At 37.7% G+C, this 23,522-nt stretch overlaps 1 protein-coding gene across 1 annotated transcript in view; it reads left to right on the top strand.

The window, feature by feature from the left end:
• Nucleotides 1–21,351, top strand: part of LETM1 (leucine zipper and EF-hand containing transmembrane protein 1) — a 28,917-nt gene extending 7,566 nt beyond the window's left edge. Inside the window, exons 4-14 of the mRNA XM_052682183.1 lie at nucleotides 3,197–3,340; nucleotides 4,517–4,654; nucleotides 6,889–7,092; nucleotides 7,392–7,511; nucleotides 8,078–8,209; nucleotides 10,010–10,189; nucleotides 10,856–10,999; nucleotides 12,586–12,720; nucleotides 13,438–13,631; nucleotides 14,822–14,960; nucleotides 16,478–21,351. Of these exons, the coding sequence (XP_052538143.1) occupies nucleotides 3,197–3,340; nucleotides 4,517–4,654; nucleotides 6,889–7,092; nucleotides 7,392–7,511; nucleotides 8,078–8,209; nucleotides 10,010–10,189; nucleotides 10,856–10,999; nucleotides 12,586–12,720; nucleotides 13,438–13,631; nucleotides 14,822–14,960; nucleotides 16,478–16,627 (1,680 nt within the window). The 3' untranslated portion in view covers nucleotides 16,628–21,351. The remainder of the gene's footprint in view (nucleotides 1–3,196; nucleotides 3,341–4,516; nucleotides 4,655–6,888; nucleotides 7,093–7,391; nucleotides 7,512–8,077; nucleotides 8,210–10,009; nucleotides 10,190–10,855; nucleotides 11,000–12,585; nucleotides 12,721–13,437; nucleotides 13,632–14,821; nucleotides 14,961–16,477) is intronic.
• The last annotated feature ends 2,171 nt before the right edge of the window (nucleotides 21,352–23,522 follow it).

The following is a 23,522-nucleotide window of genomic DNA, read 5'->3' as shown; positions in this document are numbered from 1 at the left end:
GCTGAGCCAGTTAAATTGTTGCTCAGCAATAAATTTAAAAGTGTATGCTGACATAAGACAGGGGATTATGTAGTGCCAAGAAAGAGCAGCTGGGGAGAGCAGGGGAAACGAGGACAGCAGGACCTTGGGAAGTTCTTGTTTGGGGCTCTGGAGTACCGGGAAGACTAAGCAAAAGCAGTTAATTCACAGATGTCTTCCATAAGGCAGGACTGGAACCACTGGCTTTTCTGCCTGTTTCAGATCTGCTGAGCCATACTTCTGAGAAATTGCACAAACAGGAAAAAAGAGAAATCCCACAGAAGTGTTTCTGCTGAAAGATGAGAAGTGTGTACTAGAAGGCTTGAACAGTCAGGAGCAATGTGTTGTCTTTGGATGAGCACGCCCCATCCAGTCAGTAGAGGAGTTTATTCACTAGATTCCTCTCCAGTGCTGACGTCCAGTGAGCATAGAGCTGTCTTTCTCATAGCTGTGTAGTTGTTTGGCCTTCCTGGATTTTATTTATTGCAGATGAGAGCTTCCACAGTTGATTCTCTTATTTTAAATAAAACAGAAGTTTCTTGCATAGATAAAGTTGGTGTTTACATTGGTAAAGCTTCTCTAATGATGAAATCTGTAGGCACTCCAGTGCAGAAATTGTAGGGAAAAGCAGTTTGAAGAACTGTTTTACTGTTTTACTTTCTCAATCTAAGCTGTGTACATTCTTCATATGGAGGTAGAGGATGTCGTGCCTCTGGAATGGAAGAGTCGTGGTAGGCCTTGAACCCTGGCCAGTGAAAAGCAAAGCGATCTGCAGCTGAACGAAGCCCCTTGCACGTGCTTCTTTAAAGCCTTATTTAGGTTTGTTTCAGCACAGTTTTTTGTTTTTTTTATTATTATAGCAGATCATCCTTAAATTGTGGTGTGACATCTGATTTTAAAGAAGTCTTAAATCTTTCATGCTAGGTATGTAGGAGTTGTGCCTGAAATTCTTAGTATTTGAAGTGCATACTGATTTAAATGTAATAAGCCATGTCTGAACCAACAGTCCTAGAAAAATCTTATCTTCACTCAAACTGACAAATGAATTATTTCTGCTTGCCTTTTCCTTCCTCTTTGGAGGCAATAATGGAAAGATATCTGAGTAATCTAACCACATTAACAAGCAATTGCAGCGTGGTTAATGCAAGGACGCTATTGCTTATGTAAACCAAAACTCAGTTACAAAATTCTGCTTGTACAATTGCTGGCAGGCTTTAGATTCAACAGCATCACTCGTGTACATTTAGATGATAAGTCAGGAAAAATTAAATGTGTAAAGTATGATACTGACTGTTCAAAAACTAATTTCTCTAATGATGCTTTTTGCAGCAGGGATGTTCAGGGCATTAAATGCTATAGAATTGGTGGCAAGTATATTGGCTCTGCAGAGCCTTCTGTCCTGCAGAAGAGTGGAGAGTTGAGTGGTGCAGTACACGAGCTGTAGCAGGGGATACAGAGCAATCACAAGTTCTTCACGCTACTGCCAAGCAATGTGTGGAATCATGCACCACTGTATTCAGTCTCTGTGCAGAGCTCTTAGTGTAGGTCTGTGATTTATGTAAGCTGAGCCAGGGCTGTGCTGCTGCAGCCTGGCTTGGTGCTTAAATGCAAGATCTCCCCCTTGCCTACTCTGTCTCCTTTTGTTTTGCACTGATCTGCATCCTGTGTGTGTGTTTACACATCAGTTTTAGCTGGATTGGAGGTGTGCCTGCTAGTGCACGTTTAATATGGCATCTCAGATTAACTTAATCTGGTTGTAAAACTGCTTCCTTAGATTTGGATTTCATCTTAGATAAGTACCTTCAGTATCTAAATATAGAGAGTGGGTAGAAATAGGAGCAGTATATTGCATTCTGTGTATTTTTTTGAAGTCTTTTTCCTCAGGGAAAATATCCGTTCTTCTGACTCTTAACATTCCCTTCTGAACTTTCTTACATCCTTTCGAACTCTCTGGTTGTCATTTATCTGCTATTGTTGGAGTGAATGGAAATGCCTTTGAGCCTGCAAACAATGGACAAAGCTTCCTTTCTGGGAAACTGCATTTTTTTATATAGAAAGAAAAATGCTGGCCTTTGCATCTGCAGAGCTTGTGCTTAAACTGCATATAATACTTCTGGATGGTTTTATGCTCAGAAAATGGATTAAAGCTGTATTGGTTTTGTACTTTAGCAAAGCTGTTCTGTAGCAGCGTGCAGCCTGTACTGCCTGTTGCTCTCCAGATTGGCACAAGCTGTGGGGAGGGGATGCAGGGGGGAAACGCACATTTACTTGTGTGGTAGCATTTCTGTTGCTATTTTCTGCCAGTCATAACTGTTTATTAAGTCATAGTGCTGACTGACAGTGCTGGGACAGTAGTGCACTTCTGGCCTTTCTCTGATTTAGAAACTGATGTTATTCCCAGGAACTGGTTATTTATGTTACAAAACAGCACACTGCTCTAATATAAACCAAATTATTCAGCTCCACAGTCGTAAAAATTTGATTATAGACTGTACAGCCTAATACATGCAGTTGTGGGTGTACAGAAATCAAAAGGATGATATTTATTTCAGGCCATTCTCAACTCAGTAACTAATGCATCTGCCTGCTGCAGTGGGCTACTGCTCGAAAAAAGCCATGATTTAAACACAACAACAAAAAAACAACAACAAAACATCCTTCTACAAAGCAGAGCTCATTACCCTGGGTTTAAATGTATGTTACAATTGTTAGAAGGCAGAGGGGAGGAGCCCTTCATTTTACTCTTGATTACTCAGTCTGCAGCAGCTCATGCATGTAAGAAGTGGTGGAGCACAAATAAAGATGAATAAAAGAGGTTAAGCAGATTTAACAACAACAAATGACCACCTCCTGTTTTCAGGTGCTTTTAAGAGGTTTAAATGAGATACTTGCTCAGTAATCCTATTGAGACACAGTGAAGGTTTTGAAATGCTTTCTGTGGTATTAAAAATGGTGACTTGGTGCTCTGTAGCATATAGTAACTATAAGAAAAGATACCAAAAATTGACTGACTTCTTCACATTCTCTCTTTTTGTGTTATGTTACATTTCCTTTCTAGCAAGTGCACATGTGCAGGTGTTTTTGGTAAGGCAGATGGTTTTTTAAATAAAGGTATCAAGGTTTTTTAAATAAATGTATGAAACTTTGCTTATCTGTACATTTGTATTATTTCCTCCAGTTTCTTCGGATATGTGCTGATCTCTTCCGCTTGGTTCCTTTTCTCGTGTTTCTCGTTGTCCCATTTATGGAGTTTCTGCTTCCAGTAGCTCTAAAGTTGTTCCCTAATATGCTTCCCTCTACGTTTGAGACAAAGTCTAAGAAGGTAAGTCTGAATTTGTGATCCAGAAAGATGTTTGGAAGAACTTAAGCTTGTGTTGTGAATGTTACCTGAACGTATTTTATACCTGCTGTACCTGTTTGTAGAATCTCATAATAAAAGTAGTCATTTCATTCTTGGTTGTAGGATGAAGTGTCTTCTGAAAAATATGGTGTTGTAAGCAATAAGCATTGTAGTGGTTCATTTTATTTTTATTTTATGGGGTAGGAAAATGCATGTATTGTTACAGTCCAGATCACAGTTTACAAGTTATTTTAGTCTAAAAAGATTTCAGCAAGAAGATTTGGCAACTTACATTCAATTGATATTGAGCTGTTCTAATGATGTGTAGAGCTTTATATTGCTGTATAAAGTCATAATATATTACTACTAAGTAAACAGGTTTTTTTTAGGACAAAGTAAAATTTTAAATGAGTTGACAAGAGATAAGGAATTAGAGAGATCTACATGTGCATTATTGGTAGCTGTGCATTTCAGTAGGGTTAGGAGGTCAGGATTTTAAAGTAAACAGTGCTTCAGTATTTGCTGAATTGTGTTTCAGTTTCTTGTTTTGTCATCTATGTATGGAAGAGAAAATTGCTATTTAAAGTAGAAACGGGAAAACAGCTGTTTAACTTATGAAATAAAGACAGGAAATAATGTTCAAAAGTTACATATATGAGCAACTGAACTTGAGATGTGTTTTTATAGGACTGAGAGGGATTTTAATGCTGATTACTCGAAACGATCTACTATAGACCTGTGTTCTGAGTACTTCTTTATTCTAGTATTTGACCTAAATAATGTTTTAGCTGCATCCAACACTTATTTTAGGTCATTATCAATGATGACTACAGTCAAAGTATTGGTGAATGTTTTTTGTCTGCCTTCATGCTGTTTTGATGGGTGCATGTCAGCAGTAGTAGGTGAGGCCTTAAGATCTACTTTCTTGTTGGCATTGCACCTCAAGCTTTGTGGAGCTTCCAGCTGGTTGGCCTGTCTTTTAATGTGGTTTGGTGATCTTTGTGTACATGGCCTGTTGTGAAATGTGTTACAGCAGAAGTTCAGAAACAGCATATAAATAACTCGTCTGAGGGCAGAAGTTGTGGTATTTTAGCACAGATATTTCTGGATGAAACCTAAAAACAACGTTGTTTTTTTTTGTTTGTTTGTTTTTAACAGGAGGAAAGATTAAAGAAACAACTGAGAGTGAAGCTTGAATTAGCTAAATTCCTTCAAGATACAATTGAGGAGATGGCCTTAAAAAATAAAGCAGCTAAAGGAAACGTTACAAAAGATTTTTCAACATTCTTTCAAAAGGTAATTGTCTTTTTTTTAAAGTGTTTTTTCATTTGTTCCAACCCCCTGCTATGGGCAGGCACATCTCCTTCTAGACCAGGTTGCTCAAAGCTCCATCCAGCCTGGTCTCAAATGCTTCCAGGGAGGGGGTATTCTTTTCTTGTTTCTTTGTTCATCAGTTATTCAGACATCAGAAAGATAATACATGCAGTGAGTGACAGCTCATGTTGTTTTGGGCCTGTTTTTATGAACATTGAGTATAAAATGTGAAGAAAAAATGTTTCCTAATTACCTGATTAAAACTCATTGGGGAAGTATAAAATTTGCCCCTCTCTTTTTTTTTTTTTTGATATATTTAATCCCGTGTATAAAGAATGTTTTTCAGCAGTTTCTGTGCTGCTCCTTCATGATAACGACTAGAACTTAGGATTTTCCTGATATGTTTGGTACAAAATTTCTCTATTAGCAAGCAGTTGCTGGAATAAAGATTGAACATCAGATATCTGCCTCCAAAATGGACTGTCTCTTGGTTGTTAGTGTTTCCATTCACTGAGTTGGACGTAAGCTATTCTCTGGGGAGATAAAGAATACCTTCCTAAATCTCCTCAGCATAGGATTCATCTCCATCCACGCACATTTATAATTTGTGTATCATGGAGCTGTCAAGGCAATAACCATCTGCTACTGCCAGAGGCTGGGAGTATGGCTGAGAGTTTTAAGCACTTGAAAAAGGCACAAAACTCCAGGTATTTTAGACTGGGCTTTTCAAGCTTGAGCTTTGCCTGAGAATAAAGTTTTTAGCAGATGAAGTAATAAGTTGACGGCAGCAAATGGGTTGCCTCAGATAATGGTGGTGCTGTTGAAAGGTTGTGCAAGTATCTGCTTGCAAAGGCCATGTACTCGCAAACTTATTTGCAGTCATTTGTTTCTATTCTTCATGTGCAGAAGATCTTGATTGGATAATTTCAGTGACTAGCAGCTGAAGCATGCCTTTAGTCCTTGTCTGTGGACTCTGGGGAACATGCCACTGTTATGATTCATATTGGGAGCATTTCATTTTTATCTGAAACAACTTCTGAGAATTTAAATTCAAAGGTTGACTTCTATGGAAATTAACATGTATCACTCCACACTTTCTAGACGAGTTCCAACTTCTTGTGATGACTAAAAAGAAGCTTCAGGATCTGCTTTCCTTATGTGTGGGTGTGCTTTTTATGACGGTAGCTTTCCCGTTTGTGCTACAGATATGAATTTTATTGATGTCATTTTGCTGTAATAAGAAATACAAAAGAAAGGTGAAATGTTTCCCCATCTTTCTGCTGTTCTCTTATGCTGCTTCTGTGGTGAAGTATTTGCCAGAAGCCATGAATTACAGTCATAACGTTGCCTTCAGAATTCCAGAACTTACCTGCCTTGCTTTGGAAGTCACGATGAAGTTAGTGTGCGCCCTCAGGAAATAGGCTTTTTTCCTTTTTTGTACAATGGTAGGATCATTTGAATTGGAAAGGACCCCTTGAAGACCATTTAGTCCAACTCCCCTGCAATGAACAGGGACACCTACAGCTCCGTGGTGCTCAGAGCCCCATGCAGCCGGACCTTGAGTGTCTCCAGGGATGGGGCACCTACCATCTCTCTGGAAAGAAGAGAGATGATAGATGAATAAACTAATGCTATTCTATCTACTCTGAATCACCCCTCTTGTAGTTTGAAGCAAATGCAGTTCTGGAGAGAGCTTAGGTAGCTGAAAATTAGTGTTTCATAGGGCACGAGGGTCACAGAATTTTTGCCATTTGAAATCGCAGTGTACTTCTCAGTGTATCTTCAGAGAGAGATATTTTCAATGTGCTTTTGTGTTTACTAAGTATGGTGCCAGAAAGTGCACATGCCCATGTGACTCCTGTACCTACTGTTTATCCTCTCAGATATTTTGAGTTATCTCAAGGCAGTGCCTATTCAGAGAGAGCTAATCGTTAGTGTACACATGCACTAATTGTTGGGTTTGATGCATTTTATCTAGCCATGTATATGACACCTTGCTGTTGGAAACTGTTAATATCATCAATACCATTCTTTTGCCCTTTGTAGGAAACAAGTACTTCTTAAAACAAATTCTTCCATGACTTCCTTTTATCCCATTTGCTATTAGCAAAACTGATGCAAAGTACCTGCCAAGTGAAAACAGTTTTTACTGCTCAAAATAATGCTCAATTGCAAGATTTGTTTTGAAAAGCTTTTTGTATCTGCTGTTCTTACAGATCAGGGAGACTGGGGAAAGACCCAGTAATGAGGAAATCCTGAGGTTCTCGAAACTATTTGAAGATGAGTTGACTCTGGACAATCTAACCAGGCCTCAGTTGGTGGCACTTTGTAAATTGCTGGAACTTCAGTCAATTGGGACAAATAACTTTCTCCGCTTCCAGCTGACGATGAGGTTGAGAAGTATAAAAGCAGACGACAAAGTGAGTCATTCTAGATATGTACTGGTTAATAATGTTCATGTGTAAGAAGAGAAAATCGTGTGTGTGTGTATACATCGTTTTTCTAGGCATTTTCCTCTCTTTAATTTGAGCTAACTTGCAACAAAAAGGCTTGGACTGCAGTGTAATATTTGCTGCTGTTTTATGAATAGTGGAGGCTGCTTTGTGTTACCACAGCAGCCTCTAGTGGCTATTCTAAAAATGCAGATTTCTGAGTGTGCACTGGTGGTTCTTCAGTTTTGAGCAGTTACGTATTGAAGTTTATTCTGCGTTTTGTGCAGATGATTGCTGAAGAAGGAGTTGATACCCTGACCGTTAAAGAACTGCAGGCAGCGTGTCGTGCACGAGGGATGAGAGCCCTTGGTGTGACAGAGGAGCGTCTCAAGGAACAGCTTAAACAGGTATGTTTTTGCAAGACTGTATACACAGACTTAATTGCTAACTATGATTTTTTGTTATCATTCGGATAAAAACATTTTGCTGCTCCTCTCATTAAAGACTTGGCTAAAATAGACTTCTTAATAAGCTTTTGTAATGTGTTCCCTGTAAGTACAGGATAGGGGTAGACTTGTGATTTTTAGCTGGGTCGTGATGTTTTCATGATGATGTTTAAACATATTCAAAATATGTTTTCACTTATGCCTCTTTGTCTTGTGAATTATTGCTATTAATCTGTAAAGTGTGTTTCTCCTGGTAAATCTTGGAGAAAAGAAAGCTTATCTTTTGGTTACCCGATTCAGAAGATGATGCATATGAAAAAAATATTCTCTTTTTCAGGTCTCTTTCTCAATGCAATCACTGTATTTCAATACTGTTACAGCCTGTAGTTCCTGTATTAGGATATTTATCAATAACTAGAGATTAAAAAAATTAGTGTTTGCACTTTTTTTGTATGCATGTGTTAATTTATAAGAAGAGAAAGACTTCCAAAAGCTGAAGGCTTGTGTTTTATGTATTTCGTTTGTAGTGGCTAGATCTGCACTTGAACCAGGAAATCCCTACTTCATTGCTCATTTTGTCCAGGGCCATGTATCTTCCAGACACACTTTCTCCAGCTGATCAGCTCAAAACAACACTTCAGACACTACCAGAGAGTGTTGTAAGTGTGATTTATACTATCTGTAACTAACTTGCAGTACAGTCACTGAAAATCTGTTTAGAACAGTAGATATTCTTGGTCTCTTTCCTTTCCTTGAAAAGCTTTAATAAATAAATAAATAAATAAATAAAAGAAAAAAAGGGGGGGTTGTGGAGGAGGTAGAAGTTTACATGGATGATGTTAAAACATAGAAATGGGCTGTGGATGGGTTTGATAAGGCAAATGAAAGGCAGCATTTTGTTGCACCAGGGAGAGAGTGGTAGTGTGGGAAGGTACAGCATGCACTTCTTACACCTAGTCATACCGTAGGCAATACAAAGGTGCTGAGGTGGAGTGTTTGTAGCCTCTCTACTGCTATGTTGGTTATGGTTAATGAGAGATGGATGTGAAGTTTTAAATTACTGTATGGATTTTTTTTTTCTTCTGAATATTGGTGGTTGTTCCAGATGAATTCAGTCTCACATAGGGGTGGGATTTCTCAGGCCATATTTAAGAACAAAGGGTGAAAGTGATTGCAATTTTCTGCTTCATGAAGAACAGAGGTGGAGATGTTCATAAGTGAGATTCTGTTATGGTTGAAATACTGCATTAACTTGGAAGTTTGTAAGGTTTTATGTTATGTCAAAAGAATGAGAATTCAGCTATTTCCTTAGGCTTTTTAGGGCAATGCTATCTTAAAATTTTTGGAAAGTTAAGTATGAGGCATGGCAGACTGGGATATCTCTCTTGACTTTACTAGTTTCCTTTTGGCACTAGAAACTATCATGGTTTGCTCAGTTGCTTGTATGAACTTGGCTTTGTCCAAAAATAGCATGTGGGTAGAATTACCTTATCTTCTTCACAAGACTTGCATTTTGTTTCACCCCATGTGTCCTTTTCTGAGTTATTTTCCAGTGTTACTGTTCAGACTTTTGGTTTGTGGAAAAAAGATATCTACTAAAATAAATCATTTCCACTAGTGGGATTTGTTTTTTTTAATGGGAGTTCTTTCTTTTCTATCATGATGGAAGGTAGTTATCACTTAAAAATAAATGTTAAAATTAGTTCTGTTCTGTTTCTTGTAATTCAGAATCAGAACATTTTTATGGGGTTTTCAAATACGTGGTCCTCCAATAAATATAAAAAAAAATTGTAAACTAAAGAACTGTTTTTCTTCGTTCACCTTATTTATGAAAACTCTATTCAGTGTTAAAATTAAACTCAGCTAGCAGTTAAAAATGGGTGCACAATTGTTTACCTTTAGATCTCTTCAAGACTGATTTTTTTCTCTGATAGAGTTTTCAGAATGTTCCAGTCTGAGTGAACATACTGAATTTTCATTTATGCAGATTCCTATTCTACTGTATAACGTCCAACTAAGAATTCTGTGCATCTCTGTACATTTAACATACTAATTTAGTTCCTCAGCATAGAGGCCATAAACCAAACTTACATAGCATGTAGACAGAATTAGTAACTGCAGATTAGAAATGGCAAAAGCGAAACTTGTAATCCAGACAAGTTCAAGAAATACATTTAATTCAGTGTTTTATGATGAGTATGTCAATGTTTGGTAGAGAGAGACTATTTGAAAAAAATGTATTTGTGCTCTTGAGAGAATAAACAATAGATCATATTTTCAGAATGGAAAATTCTTATTTACAAAGAGAATTTTTTTCTGAAAAATGGAAAAAAGACAACTTTTTGCAATTCCAGCTGTATTCATTAGCATTCCTATACTACCTGTCTCAACGGTATTTGAACTTTTTTGCATTATATCAACACACAGAGATTTTTATATATTTCTTGCATTACTTTTAGGCCAAAGAGGCTCAAGTCAAAGTGGCAGAAGTTGAAGGTGAAAAAGTAGATAACAAAGCACGACTGGAGGCAACGCTTCAGGAGGAAGAAGCCATCAGAAAAGAAAATGAGGAAAAAGAGATGGAAAGAATATCTGAAGCTGCAGAGAAAGCCAAAGAAACTCTTCAGGTTGCAGCTGTGGTAAGTTCTGTTCTCAGCTACTGAGAAATAAATGTTAGCAGTGTAAAATTAGCATGTTACGAGTGATTGTCTCTGTTTTGGGTGTTGCCTGCAAGAAACCAGACTTTAAATCCACGTATGGAAAACGTGGAAAGATATTAAAACAGGATGCAGCATAGGAGGATTCAGTGTGAAACCTCAAATGCTGCCTCTTACGTATCTCTGATTCTTCTTAATCAGAGTCATAAGAGGAAACATTCAACTACCAAGAGAGTAAGAGGTTTGTGTTTGCTTTTTTTTTTTTTTTTTTTTTTTTAAGTTTTTGGCTGGTTTTCTCGTTGAATTTTTCCTTAGTATAAATTGTGATTGTTCTTACCTTTTGGCTCTTTTTTTATTTTTTTTTTTTTTCCTTCATTAGTCAGGTAGTGTCATTGGTATAATGCTTGAGCATAAAAACTGCTGGCCTCGCTTGATGCATGCCTTAAGCCTTCTGTGCTCACAGGCATGGTCCATTAGGTGCATGTTGGTATGAAACCACTCCGTATGTTGAAAGTTTTTAATGTTACAAAAATGTCTGCATCTCCTTAAGCAATTACTTGTATTTTAAGAAACCATTCTTTACTGGTGCTAATAAAGATAGAATTCTATCTTTGTTTTAATTGAACTTCTTGGGTCTGTCAAATTTAGAAAGAAGTGGAGTTGGCAGTAGATCTTGAACCAGCTGTTCTGCAAGTTAAAGAAAGTCAGGTGGCTATGGACAGCAAGCAAGAGCTGGCAAAAGCAGATACGGAAACGTTGAAAGATACAGCACCCATACTGGAAGGCATTAAGGTAATATGACTGCAAATTCTTAATCATCATCATAAAAAATTCAGCGTCTTCTTTGTCTCTGTCACTGAAACTAATGTGCTTATTTTGTGGGGCATTTCCACTGACTGTAGACATGATGGGTCTATGGATGTTTGTATTTAACATGAGGAAGGTGTGGGCATGAGTAGGTGAATGTGAGTGGCTTTTTTCCTTTTAAAGGATACAGATAAGACTAAAGCATTAAACAAGGAACTAGACTTTCCAAAGTCTGTACTAGATCTACACTGAGTTCTTTTAAACAGATGTATGTACTGTATGTACACTATAAAAATGTTTTTAGTATACCTTCCTGCCATTTCTTTAATATGTTGGTCAACATGGCTTAACGTGTTTCAGCTGTACCATCACAGAGGCCATTAATTAAAGTGTTGAACAGTGTACCTCAATGTTTTACAGGATACATCAATATTGTACTGTCTCCTATTTTTCCTGGGCAGCATCATTATCTGTTATTAGCATAACATTATTTGTTTAATAAGCAGGTTCTAATGGTAGCAGCATAATAATCTGAGGAGTACTGAAAGATTGTTCAAGGTTGAATAATTAGGGGAACTAAACGTTTTGCTTCAGGCTTTTTTTTTCACATTAATGTGCCATGTTGTCTGTTACAAGAGGGGAGGGGGCGAATATTAAACTATTGACGACTTGAAATTGTTTAATTTTATTTGTGGCAGAGGAATTTTTCAAACAGCTACTTTCTGGTTGTTGTTTTTTGGGGTTGAGGGTTTTTGTTGTTTTGCACTTAAAATCAGAAATGAGGTTGATATTTGTATAGATAGCAGTATAGTGAAACTGTTGTTGAAAGGACTGTATGTACTTTGTGAAGTTCTGTGTTTTTTTCTTGGAAGTATATCATCCTTCTGTTTGTTTACATGTGTCTTTCTGTACTGTGCTTATACATCTGTTCAGAGCTCTTTCCTTCAGAACAAAAGCTGATGTCTGGGTAGGATTTATGTAATACACTAGCTGGATCTGCTGTCATAGGATTTTATAATTTTTAATGAGTCATTCTTGAAATTGTATTTTTTATGTAATCTGTTGGGGGTTCAATTTTATTCTCAGCATTTCAAGAGGCATATAGGCTTTGTAAACTTTGAATGTTCATCTGTATAATTAGAAAAGATACTGAAGATTTCGTTTCAGCTCAACATCCTGAACTTTGCTCTGCAAAATCTTGTGTGATGAGTATTTCCTGTATATGATGCCTGAGTCATTTCTCAGTTATTCAGGTTTTCCATTCAGTACAGAAGGAGGTAAAACCTTTCTTTCTTTAATGAGACAACTATGTGTAGGATTTCAAATAGCCAAAACCCTTGTAATGAATCACAGTACCTGAACTAGATACTAGTGTGCTTAAACAGTACTGTGGCAAGCTAATTCTCAGTATTTATGATCTCTGTGTGAGGTTCAGAATGCCAGTCTATACTGTGTTGGCTCTGAACATGGATGAAGAACCTGAAGTGTGTCCTTCCTATCTTGTGAATTTATTTTATTTTATTAGGAAAATCACACACATGTCTCTCACTCATTTGTATTTTCTGTTACAGGGTGAGGAAATAACTAAGGAGGAGATTGACATGCTGAGTGATGCTTGTAACAAGCTGCAGGAACAGAAGAAATCGCTAACAAAGGAAAAGGAGGAGCTTGAGGAACTGAAGGGTGACATCCAGGAATATAACGAGGTGAGATTGCTTAAAAAACAAAATAGTAATAATAATAATAAAATCTGTTCTTGTTCAGTTTTAGAATAAATGACCTACATAGTTAAAGATTATCTTACTTGGATGTCTGTTAGCTTGTATTTGCTAGCTGAGTTTTATACTGCTTTAGAGGACAGTGCAGAGCTTTAGGCTTTAAACACATTAAACAAGTAGTTAAAATCATTGGAGTTGTTCCCTCCAGAAGAGAGTGCTGTTCCTACTCTTATTCCCTGTGTGACCAGAGTAATAGGTGCTAAACGTGCTGCAGTTCTTTCTTATCAAACGTAGTGTCAGTATTTTAGATTCCTTAGGTTAACTGGGATTGTATTCAGTCTCTCAAAGGTTGTGTCTGGGTGCTGGAATGGGCTGCCCAGGAAGGTGGTAAGGGAACGTTTAGACACTGAGCTGAGGAACATGGTTTAGTGAGAGCTGTTGGTGATCGGTGGATGGTTGGACTGGATGATCTTGTAGGATTTTTCCAATCCCTGGTGATTCTATGACTGTGGCAAATACCATTGAAAGAATTTATGAAAATGGCTACAGTGTTAAGAGTTGGTTCTGATTTCATTTTGACTTTGTGTATCATCATTTAGATTTTATTTACAAGGGGCCCCTGTCTTGAAATACTCATCTCTAGACTGCAGTGTCATTAAGAATTCAGACATGCAAAAAGTTTTTCTTCCTGACCATTTCTTTTAGGATTTGCAAGAAATAAAGGAGCTTTCTAAAGCTGGCCAGGAAGAAGTAGTGGAAGAATCAAAGGCGAGCAAGCGACTGACCAAAAGAGTGAACCGGATGATTGGTCAGATAGACAAAATTATTAATGAGTTAGAGACCAATCAAAAGACAGTGGATGTAAAGCTTGATAGAGGTGATAGTCCTCCTGCTGCTGGGTAAGTGACTGGAGAGCACTGAATGTTCTTTCTGAAGTATGTCAAATATGGTTGAAATAAGGGTGGAAAGGCAACATGTATAAATTCCTTCGATGCTAGCCTAATCGTATGTTTGACACCCTGACTTTCAGAACCCCATCTTTTTCATGCATGTAGGCCTCATGATGATGCGAGTGAAATCACACCTTCAGTAATGCTACTCAGGCAATGTGTGCCTTGTGTCATTAATGTAAACAGTATGCAACAGTTGTGAGCATATTTTTGTTTGTTCTGCTTCAGTAGTGAAAGTGTTGGGGGGAAAAAAAATGGCAATAAAATCCATTTTGTCAGGTGTAAGGAGGTAACTCTTTGGAGAGAAATGTGAGGACACTTACAGGAAATGGAGGTAGTTTTACATGGCTCCTTTCTGAAGACTTAATTACAATAAAAAACTTAAATGAAATCTAACAATTTTCATTTCAGATTACTTTATGAAGACCTGTAGAAGTGTTGAGGTTACTGGAGGGTCTTTCTTCCAAGTCATGTGTTTCACACTCATATGTTATTTGTTATGAGTACTGAGATGCAGATAATCTGTGACAGAATCTTTCAATCTGTGTTTGTAAATGCAGTATTCATCTACTTTGTTTGCTTCTCAGCTTCCAAAAAACATAACCCAAACAAAAATAAGGATTTTGTTTCAGTTCCATCCAGACTGTTTTCTTCCAGTCCCCAGGGGAAGCAGTCATTCGTTTCAGATTTTGCATAAGATTGAGGAGGCCGTGTGAAAGGTGCTACAGGGAGTTGTTAATCAAAACCATCCTAATTTGTAAATTAAAAATAAAATATAGCAACTGTTTGTACTAAATGTCATTGTACTTAATGTAATGAATGTCTCTGGGAGAAAAACTCTAAATTGGTAGCAGTTCTGGGCAACCTGATCTTAGTGAGTGGCAACGCTGTCCATGGCTGGGGTTTGGAGCTAGGTGATCTTCAAGGTCACTTCCATCCCAAGCCATTCAATGATTTTTGTAACTGAAAATGATTAACTTAAACATTGCTTAGTTGTAAATGCTTTTTTGCATTCTGTTCAGGATTATTTAATGTTTTACAAGTTACCTGCAACGTAGTGACTTTCAATGCTTATCTTTTGTGACTTTTACTCCTTTGGAGTAACTGTTTGTCATATACAGATTGTGCTTCCTCTTTAGGGAGAATCTCATCAGTATTGCTGAGTTAATTAATGCAATGAAACAAATCCAGAAGATTCCAGAGGAGAAACTAACGAGGATTGCAGAGGCATTAGATGAAAACAAAGATGGCAAAATTGATATAGATAATGTTGTTAAGGTAAGTCTGTGGACTATTTGAGGAAAATAAGCTTAGGAATTCAGGAATTCAGATGTTGTGCCTATGACAGTCTTGACTTAAATTCACATTAATGTTTTTTTTGCAAGAATTGCAAAAGAACTTGATGCTGCCTACTTACAGTACACTTCCGAAAACTTCACTGGCATCAAGGAAGGATGCTTGTCATCTTTACAATTTGTGCCACTGTTTCAGAGGGGGATGATGATTCTTATCCTATGTCTGTTACCTGCATTAGCTTTAAAGCTGTAGGTTTTACTTGCATCTGTAAAAGTGTATGTGTGTATGACAAACATTATATATAAAAAACATTTGTGTGTATATATTGTATATATTTACACATGATATAGGGTAATTTTGTTATGCTACTTAAGAATGGAAGGGAGGATGGAAAGAAGTTTTGAATACTTTATGTATTAAGACTTCAGTAATACCACAGATGTATACCTTAAATATTTGATTATGACTTATTTCCTATGGTTGAAAGACATCAGACCATTGTTTTACTCCTTAGATTCATTGTAAATTACTGAAATCAGATCATGTATGTTTTAGTTACCAGCTGATAGATAATTTGGCCATTTTGTCCATTTCTGCTCCTTTTGAAGTAATGTCTTAATGCTTTCGAGAGGCATTTTATACTTGGTGACTATTGAATTCCTTATCTGAAAGTAGAGTATCACACATCTCTTTTTCACCTTTTTCTCTTTATCCATTTTTCTCATTTTGCAGTTTTCTCAGGTTGTCTCCTGCGTTCTCCTTTTGTTTTCTTGTTTCTTTTCTATTTTAGAGATGTCTTGAAACTTATTTCCTTGCAAGTAACTTTCCTACTCGATACAGAAATACTTTTTAGAGGTAGAACAGTATGGCCAGCTAAAAAATATAGTAATCAACCCTTTGAAACTCTTTTCCACGTACTGAAGTTGTCCAGTGATGACGGCCTCCACTGTTGGTCTGAACAACTGTTGCATTGACTTACATTTAGCAACACAGGAAAAATGAACTTCCTGAGTTATAATAATGAACAATTTTGAGAACATGAGCTATGTCAAGAACTGTTTTGTACAAGAAACTTTATAAAGGCATTTGGAAACTCCTGCTAATTTTTTTTTCACTTGGCTTTCCAAAAGACCCACCCCCGTGCTTCATTTTTTGTAAATGTCTGCCTTTTTAGTAGGCCTCCTCAATAAAGTGACGCATATGAAATAGATTCTATCTAAATAACATTTCAGAAATATTAGATACTGAAATGGAGCTTTCTGTTGAAACGGATATAATAAGGGACATGTCTCACTAATGTTCTAAAATATGGCTTCGGTGCTAAAGCTTTTGAATATTCCAAGTACGAGGCACTGGTTGTGATTTGAAATTAATTTCATGTTGGTAAAAAAAAACAACCAACTCTTGAATGTGAGAGAACTTTTTTTCTTAACAATTTAAGATATGAAAATGTCTTGTTATAAAAACGTTATTCTGAATTTCACTCACTCTTTGTGTAGGTAGTAGAATTGATAGACAAAGAAGATGTTGATATTGGCACCAGCCAGGTTGCTGAGATTATGGCACTGCTTCAAAAAGAAGAAAAACTGGAAGAAAAGGAGAAGGCAAAGGAAAAGCATGATAAAGAAGCTGCAGAAGTAAAGAATTAAGCTTCAGAATCTGAAGCAAAGCCCAACTGTAACCAAAATTGTATATCTTTGTGTCTAATGGCTACATATTACTGGAGCTTTTGTGATTATGGAAAGTGTTTTGAGCTGATACTAGTAATAAATTATAGATACGTTTTCTGACATATGGAATGAAATTTTTGTTCATCAAAGAAGTGATTTATTGTCATTCCATACAGATGAAAACAAAATATGCTGCTTCAGCAGTGTTCCTGCCCATGAAATCATGTTGTATTTGCACTCGTTGTGGTACAGTGATCCAAAATATTTCTAATTTATTTACTTCCATCGTTACGTGGGGCCCAACCTTGCTCTGCTTCTACCTTCTAGCTTTTGCAGAATTTAATACAAATTTTCCCTTCTGTCCCAGTATCACTTTTTTTTTTTGTAACCTGTTAGTGAAGATTCTGTGGCTTCAGTAGTAGCTCTTCAGGTTGAGCTTTATTTAAGCTGAATATCACCAAGCCGTTGCCTCAGTGACAGAGAATGTGACATTCTAATCACTTACAAATTTGTTTTCTTTTCTTTTGAAGGGAAAATAGGATTAGTTTTTCCCTAGAACTGAAACTTCCCATGAAGTTTGCTTCTTACGGGTGCCTTAAATTAAGATCAGGGAGTAGAACATCTCACTTCTACTCAGAGTTCCATGAATTACTAAAGCATTGGAATCACAGGAGCCTTTCAAGTAGTTCCAGAACAGATAATGTATTTGTCTAAACAGCAAAATGAAATTAACTGTAAGGGGAAAATGTCAGTTGTGATCTCGTCACATATATTTTTTTAAGAAATGCAGTTATGGAGGCATGTTTGTTGTTATTCATGTGGCAGTTATTTACTCCATAACTAGTTCTTACCTCTCAGTTGTCATCTCAGGTGTAACATCTCTAACCAAGTAATTCAGAGTACTTAAATGCTTTCATCTGACCATGCAGTCAGCAAGTGATGTCTGAAATTGGCAGTGTTTTGATTACAATTTTGGCTTTCTAATTAATTGATTGAGTCTTTTGACTCGGGTCAAAGTTTACTTATTAATGTCTGTCCTTAGTGGTTATTTTTTAAGATTTAAAATTAATATGCCACCTGTAGGATGTTCATAATTCCTGATAGCCTGAATTTCCCTGATTCTTACAGTTTGTGATAAAATACAAGAGGTGTGACTTGACCCCACAGTTTTATTGTTTGTTTTTTTTTCCATTTTGCATCCAGTTAAATTACATTAACATTCTTGATCTTGTGTACATTGTAGAAAACACATCTTATGGTTATGCTGTTCACAGCAATATTGAGGAGGGCAGTTTGTAATTAGTGCTTTTGATAGCGGTTGTGTATTTTCATAGAAAGTATTGACTCCCAGGTGTATTTCAGCATAACTCTACATATAGTATTTATCTAGTTTGGCTAAATTATTTGTAAAAATGCATTTGAAGTTGGTGGAACAAAAAATATTTGGACAGTCTCAGGGCCTTGCATAGTCATGGAATCATAGAATGGCTTGAGTTGGAAGGGACCTCAGACCATCCAGTTCCAACCTCCTGCCGTGGACTCTTCGTCCCCCACCAGATCAGGCTGGCCAATACCCCATCCAACCTCTGGCCTTGAACGGAGTTTGCTTTGGATTTGGCAATAATTCCTTAATGGTATTGTAAAATCCAGAGTAGCAGACTATTTTAGACAAGTAGAAGACTTGGTACGCAGTGACTTCCTGTACTGAAATGCCAAACATTTGGTACAGTTCAGGAAGTCCATCTGCTGTGGCAGTTTCAACAGTACAGTCACCAAGTCCCTGGAGCTGTTGCTCAGCAGCATCTTTCACATGACTGCCGGTAACAAAGTTTGCTCAAAGTCTAATGGATGTTCTAAACACTGGGATGTTACTCTTGTGGCTGTAGCAGAAGCCAGGTTTGACAAAAACTTTATCCAGTGCTGTTTATCCACTTTGGACATGAGAATTCCATTTCTTTAAAAGCAACATTTAGGTGCCTGTATTTGAAAATACTGAATAACATATGACAAATGGCCATGCCAGAAGCTGAAAAATCCTTGCTCCCTGAAGACGCACAAAAAGCAGTGGATTTGTGCCCTTGCACTGCTGATCTACCTGGGTCTGTTTGGACAAGGCAGTAGCAACTCCATCTGCTCCATGGGCACCATGGCCATCTTGGAGATAATGGACCATTGTATTTAGTTATTTCCAAAACAGGATGTACAGTAGTATGTATAATACAACTCTAGAGAGCAGGGTCAGTGTTTAAATGTCTTAGATTAATATTCTGTACATTTTGGAAGGTTGCTTACAGTAAGTGATGTGACTGATCTTCCTAAGAATTACTGTAATTATAGAATCATAGAATAGTTTGAGTTGGAAGGGACCTTTAGAGGCTGTCTTATCCAACTCCTCTACACTGATCAGAAACAGCTACAGCTTGACCAGGTGCTCAGAGCCCCGTCCAGCCTGATCTTGAGTGTCTCTGGGGATGGGGTATCCACCATCTCTCTGGGCAGCCTTTGCCAGTGCTTCACTCCCTTTGTGGGAAAAAAAAAAGTGCCACATTTTCTTCAATCTAAACCTCTCCTCTTTTAGTTTGAAGCCACTTCCCTTTGTCCTGTCACAACAGATCCTAATAGTTTGTCCCCTTCTTACTGCCCTCATTTAGATAATGTAAGTGCTGCTATCAGATGTCCCTGGAGCCTCTCCAAGCTGAAGAGTCCCAGCTCACTCTGTTGTCTCTTAGGGGAGGTGTTCCATCCCTTGAAACATCATTATTTTGTGTAAAATTGCTTTGACAAAGCTGACATTTCAATCTGATACAAGCTTTTCAATTAATGTACCCCTAAACAAACAAGGTATTCTATTTCTTATAAAATGGCATTTACTTGGAGATTTCAACGTGAAAGGTAGTTTGTGAATTTTGAAGATTGCATTTCACTAGGTGCAATTTTTCGTGGCTGAAAACCCATGAAGAAAATTAATGTCACAATACAGTTTTAAAACTTCTAAATTCTGTAAGTCAACAAACTGGAATTAATGAACTTTGAAATACACTAAATTTTCCATTTGCATATTTTCCATTTCCAAGCAGCATGTAACAATCTTACTTAACATTCCTGAAATGTCATCAAGTTATTCTGACTAGAATGGTCTGCTAGCTTTCATGCGGTAGCAAATGCTGAAGAATGGTGTGGACTTGAATGCACACCAGTTTATACAGAGAAGTAGCAGAACAAGCTGTTTTCAAAGCTTTACGAATTCAAGTTTCATGCAGCTTTAATTCACCTGACATCTTATCTGAATGCAGTGTTTCAGGAGCTTAGGAGGCCTGGTTGCTTGTCTTGTCTTGTGTTTGCCGTTCACTTAAATTTTTTGTGGATTAAATAAGGAGGGAGCCATAAGTAGCCAATTCTTTTGTAAAGAATGTACAGGTTAAAATAATTGCAGTATGCTTATTGAACATTTTTAGCTTTTGGACTGGTTTGAAATTTGGCATGCTGTGAAATTTTAATTGTTCACAGAATATCCATTTAAATGCACTGTTTTCAGAAACTAAAGTCAGTTTTCCCGTTACTTAAAGGGTTGAAGTGATGTGCACATCAATCATAGTGAGGCATTTTGCAGGCAATCTCTCTGATGTTGCAAGTAGGCAAACCCAATGACATCAAGACTTTTGCAAGCTTAAAAAGCTTAGGAAGCCCTTGGTGACTGATGCTTACCTGGTTTTGAACCTTAACAAACAGCTCTGTACGGGTGAGTCAGGCAATGTGAGCATGTCGGTGGCTGGTGGACTGGCTTCAGGTAACCTGCTTTGTCTTTCATGTTGACCAAAAACCCACAGTAGCCACAGTACTTTCAGAGAAAGGATGACTTCCAAGTGTACAGTAACTGGTCAGAACTTATTCCTGAATGAATATTTAGTCAGGAGATGTAAATATTTGTTTAAATAATTAAAAGATGTATGAGATTTGTGTGACGTTGTGACTTACACGGGCAAAGCCTCTAAGCTCAGAGTTGGGTTATCAGTAAAGCCGTTGTTGGAGTTGTTTGAGATTCTGTGGGGTCAAAGTTTGATTAAAATCTACCCAAAGGGGGAAACTAAAAAATAATTTAAAAATAATATGAAAAGCTTAAAACAGCAGTGGGAGGGAAGTAAAGTATGATTTCTTCCCCATCAAAACAGGTTATAGGACCCATTGTATTGAAGTGTTTATTTCCAACTTATAAGATGGTTTTTACTGCGATTTGAGTAAGTCTGCCTGCAAGTTAAGTACCAGAAAACCAATTTAATAGGTGGTTTGTCAGCAGGACTGCATGCAGATTGAGAATGCTCTCTTGACAAGATGGTGTATTGCACTATAGGCTTTGTCTGGGAGAAGAAGCTGTACCTTTTATACAACTCCAAAATACTTCTTGAACTTTTTATCTGCATATCTTGCTCATCATTTGAACTCTAGCTTCTTCAGCATGTATTTAAATCCTTTCAAATTGTTTATATGAAATTATTGGGTATATTTAATTAAAAGAATGATCCAATATTCTGTTATTCTGTATGTATTCAAACGTTTACTTTTTGGTTTAAGAATTTCAGCCCATGTTAAAAATTGTCTGTGCTCTGAGCATACTGGTCCTGTGTTTGCCATAATGCAATATATGATTTTTAAGTTAATTGGAGCTTGTATCCTTTGTTTAGTTTTAATAAATGTATCATTTTGAAGCCTGCTCTGTCCATTACTTTTTTTTTCCCTGTTGCTTTTCATTGTTCAGTATTGACTGTTGCCCACATGAGATGGTCAGTGACGACCTGAGTATTGTAACTAAAATGTTTGGGATGGAAGAGGGCACGTAAGAGGTGGGATATATTTATATGTTCCTCTGTAATCTTAATGTTCTTCACAGAGTTCACTTCAGCCTGTGGCAAATTTCTGAGCATATCTGACATCTGACAGCTGTTTGTGATTTATGTTTACCTCTTCCTGCAGCTTTGGCAGCGTGGGTGAGAAGGGAGATGGAGCCCAAGTCAGCAAGGTGTTCCAGCGCACACGTGGTCCCTTGGAAACAAAGGTGCTTTCAGCCATAATTTGTATTGCAGTCCTTCTTGGAAAAGTTTCAGTGCTTGTCCCAGCTGTGCTCAGTGCTTAAAGAAGTGCAGAGCTTAGATGCTCCAGGCCCTGAAGATGGGGAAGTGCTGGTGCAGAAGCCTGTGCTGTAGGCAGTCTCCTGGCTTCTTTCAAACAAGATTGGGAATATGCAAACATGTGGATCTGCTTCTAGTGTCAATGCATTTCCGCAGATGGCTGGAAACAACTTCCTATCTTGAGACCTACTGGATGGGTGAGGGTTGGTTGCAGATTTTTGCTTTTTCTGCTTAAAGCCAAATGTCATGGAAAAGAAGCAAGTTCTGCCACTTTTTAAGCTTTGCTTTAAAATTTCCTTTAATGATAGGCTTATTTAGGGTGAATGGGATTTTGTGCATCTGCGTAGTAAACCAGACAGTGAAGAAACTGTGGCTTTGAGCTTGTAAGCTGAATCTGCATGTCAACAAGTTCACCTGATCATAGGTGGCCTGAGCCCCCTGGGCAGACCGCATCCGGTGTGCACTGAGATGCATTGGTTATATGAAAAAGTTTTAATTAAGTATCCCTTCTGATAGATGATAATTATCCATTTCCCTGCTCTAGGGAACCTGCTTTAGCAGGAGTTGTACTATGAGATCTCCAGAAGTCCCCTCCAACCCTTACAATTCAGCGATTCTGTAATTACAGATGAAAAGTTAAACGTTGTGCACAGAAAGGGAATTATAACTAACTTTGCTAATTAGAAGTAACAAAGATACTGCTTCACTGATGGAAGCCTCTCCTACATCAGACTGGTGATGGAGGGGTGTAGAAAAGTGGCAGGAAAAACTTCTGACTTCATGAAGTCAAGGTCTTAACATGTTAATATAGGACTTCTATTGCACATTGTCTGGTGAAAGTCATTTAATGTTGAATACAAATGCATAGTTAGATGGTTGTGTGGTTGTTTCAGTGACTCAAGGCTTGAGAAATGTGTGCTGAGTTACTGCCCGTCCTTCCAGTAACACCTCACGAGGCTCTTGTGTCACAGTTACACACAACTATTTTGCCACTGGCTGGATAGTACCTGCTTCAGGGCAGTATCTCCTCCTAAGGACCTGTTACAGTATTTTGTGCTAAGGTCTTCAAATGCTGAACTAGAACAGTGGCAGCCTATTACACTAAATAGTCTCCCTGGCCAAGGGACCTTGCTTTTCTCGTCGCTTGTATATTGAAAAGCGTTTCTGGTATTTTCCTGAATTATTTCTCAACTCTGATGTGAACAGGAGGATGTTTGTAGTATGTTTCTAATTCCCTGTACTCTGTGCTCACTTCCATTTTGTGTATTACTGGATATAAATCTTTCTCAGTAGTTAAATACCCTTCACAGGTCAAAATTCTTTGGGGGCTCATTAGCATGTACAGTTTTACATGTGCCAAACCCTCTGTGGTTTTCAAACATCGGTTTCTCTCATCTAACTGGCGTAAAAGATTTCTGCTATGCAAGAGATGGATCTAATTCAGATTTGCCTCTTTCCGTCTAGTATTTCTCCGTATGTATATTGGCAGAGCTGGCCCCTTCATGAATGGCCTGATTTATGGCTCAGTGAGTGCTGCAGCCAGCAGTTCAAGATGTCAAATCTCCTGTGCGTGCTGGGAGCGGCTGTGGATTCTCCCTCCCCTTCTTTATGTCTTGGCTCTGTCGTGAGAGCGAGCAAAGAAGCTTCCTCCTCATTTTCTAACCATGTTTTCAGAACCTTGGTTAAGCAAGGTCTTCAGAACCTGCCCCAGAACCACGGAGAGCTTCTGTGAAGAGCTGGAAATGAGCAAA

This window comes from Tympanuchus pallidicinctus, unplaced genomic scaffold, assembly GCF_026119805.1.
Source record: "Tympanuchus pallidicinctus isolate F22 unplaced genomic scaffold, pur_lepc_1.0 scaffold2, whole genome shotgun sequence".
Taxonomy (NCBI): domain Eukaryota; kingdom Metazoa; phylum Chordata; class Aves; order Galliformes; family Phasianidae; genus Tympanuchus; species Tympanuchus pallidicinctus.
The sequence above is the reverse complement of the archived record's forward strand: the minus strand, read 5'-3'. Positions and strand labels throughout refer to the sequence as shown.